The sequence below is a fragment of the Citrus sinensis genome, chromosome 2, assembly GCF_022201045.2.
Source record: "Citrus sinensis cultivar Valencia sweet orange chromosome 2, DVS_A1.0, whole genome shotgun sequence".
NCBI classification, from domain to species: Eukaryota; Viridiplantae; Streptophyta; class Magnoliopsida; order Sapindales; family Rutaceae; genus Citrus; species Citrus sinensis.
Genome location: NC_068557.1, coordinates 16,472,322 through 16,477,018, shown reverse-complemented (window position 1 = coordinate 16,477,018; position 4,697 = coordinate 16,472,322). Strand labels below are relative to the sequence as shown.

The 4,697-nt window shown below is 49.6% G+C and overlaps 1 protein-coding gene across 1 annotated transcript; it reads left to right on the top strand.

Moving 5' to 3' along the window:
- Nucleotides 1-425: 425 nt before the first annotated feature.
- On the top strand, nt 426-3,865 carry LOC127900298 (uncharacterized). The gene is made up of 2 exons (XM_052434924.1): nt 426-3,146; nt 3,257-3,865. Exons 1-2 carry the CDS (start codon nt 426-428, stop codon nt 3,863-3,865), a joined length of 3,330 nt encoding a protein of 1,109 aa, XP_052290884.1.
- Nucleotides 3,866-4,697: the final 832 nt, after the last annotated feature.

Genomic DNA, 4,697 nt, shown 5'->3' with positions numbered 1-4,697 from the left:
TTCAACCTTAAACCCTAAATTTACAGAGGACTGGCCAGCTCTCTTTACCATTAAAGCTTGAGTTTGCTAACTTGAGCGTCGGAGTGTGAACGCCGGGGTACCCCGGCTTCACCTCTAACCTCTATTTCACTGTTTTGCAGGCGTGAAACTCATTTGGAAGGACACCTCTCTCGTTTCTGACCTTTCACCATTGTTACCACTCTCTCTCTCCTTCTCACCTCCCCCGAATTTCAGATACACCGCACCGCACAAAATAAACTAGTGAGGTACTCCATCTCCCCCAAAAATATAAATTTATTATTCTAGATTGATTTTGGATTTTCCTACCCCAAAATCAGTTGAAAACAATTGGCGCCGTCTGTGGGGAGACGCACAAAAAGCCTCCTCCACGGTTACCAAACTAGTTGTTGTGTGTACTCCAATACATGGCACCCGACGTACCTCCCGAAGGTTTAATGGGGGATCCTACAAGGATGAGAGAGGACAACAACAGTGAAGGTAGTGATCCCGCGAGAAGGGTAGCCCGCATCAGTAAGGGCAAGGGTGTCAAGCAATCGACGGGTGTTCGCCAAGAAGAAGAACCTATTTCGCACAAGCGTTTTGAGGATCTTGCCCACGCAATACTTAGGGCGGTCGGATCTCGAGCACCCGAAAGTTCACTTCCACTAGTGACGCTAGATGCTCCACCACCTCAAACGGATGACCAAGCTATGGTCAGAAGAGGGGTACCTGAGGCCAGCAAGCCACAGCCTAGGCCATCAGGTACCCGTTCTAAGTTTCAAACCATGGGCTCCCGCGACGAGCGTTCCACCGCCTCTTGCAATTACCGCAGTAGCCAGGGTACGAGGCGTGCAAAGCGTACCCACGAGGATCTCCGTGAGAAGTTAAACGCCAAAAGGGCTTCTCAAATGGCGGCAACATCATCAGGTACACCGAGGGTACCCCTCGAACTTGTGGAAAAGATGGAGAACCTGGAAGCCCAAGTGAAGCTCCTCTCCGAGAAGCAAAACATCACAGCTGTACCAACGCCAATGACCTACCAATCGCCATTCACTATGGAGATTAGGACAGCAGTTCTCCCCGAGGCGTTCGCTATGCCTCAGATACCCCAATACTCGGGTACCACTGATCCCTCAGAGCATGCTGAGCTATATCGTGACCAAATGCTTATTAAGGGTGTAGATGAGAGCGCCATGTGTAGGATGTTTACACACACACTCACGGGCCCCGCGAAGTCATGGTTTCGCTCTTTGAAAGCGGGTAGCATATCTTCCTTACACCAATTGTTATCTGAATTTACTAAAGAGTTTTCCTATGCTTCTACTCAAGATAGGGTAGCCTCCAAACTTGCCTTTGTCAAGCAAGGGGAAGCCGAGCCTTTGGCGGAGTATGTAAGTCGTTTCCACCAAGAGGTGCTGCGAACCGGAGCATTTGGAAACCAATACACATTGACCCATTTTGAGAAAAATTTGTGGTTGGGCAAGTTATGGTGTTCTTTTCAAAAGAAGCGTCCACTTTCATATGGGGAAGCCCGTTCTCGGGCGTTGCAACAAGTGGAGATGGACGAAAAATGCCAATTGAAGCGCCAAGAAGATAAGGCCGATGTTACAAAGAACAAGGAGAAGCGCAAGAGGGTGGAGGCCCCAATACCGCGGGTACCCCGAGCACGGAACCCTCCACGGGCTGCCTTGCGGGGACGAGGGTATAACCCTCAGGGTGCCTCAAGGGTACCCCAACCTCCAAGATCGCCACCACCGGATCAGCGAGAGCCACCGCCGAGGCCTCGGTATGAATCTTACCACCCACTGAATCGATCCCCAGAGCAGATCTTCTACCATATTCGGGATAGCGGCCTCCTCCGTCCTCCTAAGCCAATGAAGAAGTACCCCAACATGAAGCGTAGCCTGAAGTATTGCGAGTTCCATGAGGACTTTGGTCACAGCACAGCCGAGTGCTTCACCTTGCGAGAAGAAATTGAATCTTTGATTCTCAGCGGGTACCTCAAAGAATTTGTTGCTGGCATGAGAGAAGCTCGGAAATCTGCGGAACAGGATAAAGGCAAGCGGGTAGCTGATGGCAGTCCCAAACGAGAGGTACCCCTTGGACACAAGAAAGGCGTGTATGTCCGAATGATCATGGGCGGACCGACTTTAGCGGGCCAATCTAGGAGGGCTATCAAAGGTTATGGTAGATCGTTGTCGATAACCACCAATATGGGCAGAGAAGTCAACCTTAATGAATGGGGTACACCGAAGGTACCCCACCATCCCCCGCCTATCCTTTTTATAGAAAAAGATGCGGAGGGCATCTCGTACCCCCACGACGATGCCTTCGTAATTACGTTGAAGGTTGCCACTGGTAAGGTAGCAAGAACTCTCGTAGATACCGGTAGCTCTGTTGACATCATTTTCAAAAGCGCCTTGGATCAACTATTGATTGAGTCGCCAAAGATCAACCCATATGCTACGCCTCTTATTGGGTTCGCCGGAGATATGGTTATACCAAAAGGCATCATTACGCTGCCCGTTACACTTGGTAAGGTACCTCACCGTGTTGTTCATATGATTGATTTTCTTATTGTAGATCACCCGGGTGCCTACAATATTATATTGGGTAGGCCGTTCTTAGTAGCAACTAAAGCGGTGGTATCCATGTACTACCTCGCCATGAAAATCCCGGCCGCCCAAGAAGTTATCACCATTAAAGGGGACCAGCAATCGGCTCGTGGATGTTATTCCATGGCCTCCAAAGTCACTTACCAAATAGCTTCAGATCCGCCAATGAAGGGGTACCCTAGTGGCAGCCAGCCCACACCTTCCCCCTCAAAGCGAGCACTTGCTAGACAGCGGAGAACAGTACTGAAAAAATCTCCTCAAGTAGCCCACCCACGAGAAAAGTTAGAGTTTTCACCAAGGGGGATGGAAGCAGTTACGGGGTATAGCTCGAGGGTACCCCACGGGGACCAAGAGGAGCCCAGATGTGAAGTTGAGGCACCTTTGGATCCCCGAATATTGAAAGATGAAATGCGGGGTACCCCAGTTGAAGATCTTATTTCAGTCTCGATTTGCGCCACTGACCCAACAAAGACAGTGAAAGTAGGCTCCAACTCTCGGAGGAACAAAGGGAGAAACTCATCACCTTCCTATGTGAGCACCTCGATGTATTTGCTTGGTCCCACTCGGATATGCCGGGTATCCCACATTCTCTCTCTTGTCACAAACTCAATGTCAGCCCGTATAATAAACCGGTCAAACAGAAGCGTCGCACCTTCAATCAAGAGAGGTACGATGCAATTGAACAAGAGGTAGACTGCCTATTAGCAGCACGGTTTATTCGGGAAGCAGTGTACCCCGATTGGGTGTCCAACGTTGTTCTTGTCAAGAAATCAAACGGAAAGTGGTGCATGTGCGTGGACTTCACCGACTTGAATAAGTCCTGCCCCAAGGATAGCTTCCCGCTTCCTCGGGTGGACCAGCTGGTTGATGCAACAGCGGGGCATGAAATGCTTAGTTTTATGGACGCCTTCTCCGGGTACAACCAAATCCCGATGTACGAACCCGATCAAGAGAAAACAGCCTTCATCACCAACCGGGGGTTATACTGTTATAAGGTTATGCCGTTTGATTTGAAGAATGCCGGGGCTACCTATCAGCGGCTAGTGAACAAAATTTTCAAAGAACAAATCGGGCGCACCATGGAGGTGTACATAGACGACATGATCACCAAATCGGTGCAGGCGGGGGAACACCTGGGGCACCTCAGAGATACCTTTACCGTTTTGAGAAAACATCAGATGCGGCTTAACCCTGAAAAATGTGCATTCCGGGTAACCTCGGGAATGTTTCTCGGGTTCATGGTACAATAACGGGGGATTGAAGCCAACCCTGATAAAATTCGCGTAGTTCTTGACATGAAATCGCCAAGCACCATCAAAGAGGTTCAAAGCTTGGCAGGCCGGGTAGCTGCTCTGAGCCGCTTTATCTCCAAGGCTACCGACCGGTGTAAGCCCTTTTTCAAAGCTTTGAAGACCGATAAAAAGCTCCAATGGACACCCGATTGTGAAGAGGCTTTCCAAGAACTGAAGGGGTACCTCGTGAATGCTCCACTACTTGCCAAACCTGAGCCGGGAGAGGTGCTGCTGATGTATCTTGCCGTATCCAAGCATGCCACCAGCTCTGTGTTACTCCGAGAGGATGATAATGGGGTACAACGACCTATTTACTACACTTGTAAGGCTATGGTTGATGCCGAAAAGAGGTACCCCACCTCTAAGAAGATCATTTTGGCATTGGTTGTCTCCGCACGGAAGCTCAGACCATATTTTCAGGCTCACACCATTGCAGTCGTCACCAACCTTCCCCTCCGGCAAATCCTTCAGAAGTTAGACATGTCCGGAAGGCTTCTCCGATGGTCCCTCGAATTAAGCGAGTTTGACATCATCTTCAAGCTTCGTTCGGCGATTAAAGCTCAGGCCATTGCTGATTTCATTGCGGAATTCGCCAATGACTCAAGTGGTGAATGTGATCTGAGATACTTGTAAGATACCCCACCTACTGATGAAGAGGAGCAGGTCTGGGAAATATATGTGGATGGTTCCTCTAACTCGCACGGAAGTGGCGCGGGAGTTATTATAATCGACCTGAACAAGGTGAAAATATGCTACGCCCTGCAATTCGGATTCAAGGCTTCAAACAACG

Excerpts from the sequence above, each read along its gene's own strand:
- LOC127900298 (XM_052434924.1), top strand. The coding sequence starts at position 426 with ATGGCACCCGACGTACCTCCCGAAGGTTTAATGGGGGATCCTACAAGG. Across the intron at positions 3,147-3,256 it reads GAAACTCATCACCTTCCTAT|AAGCGTCGCACCTTCAATCA; the intron begins GTGAGCACCTCG and ends CCGGTCAAACAG.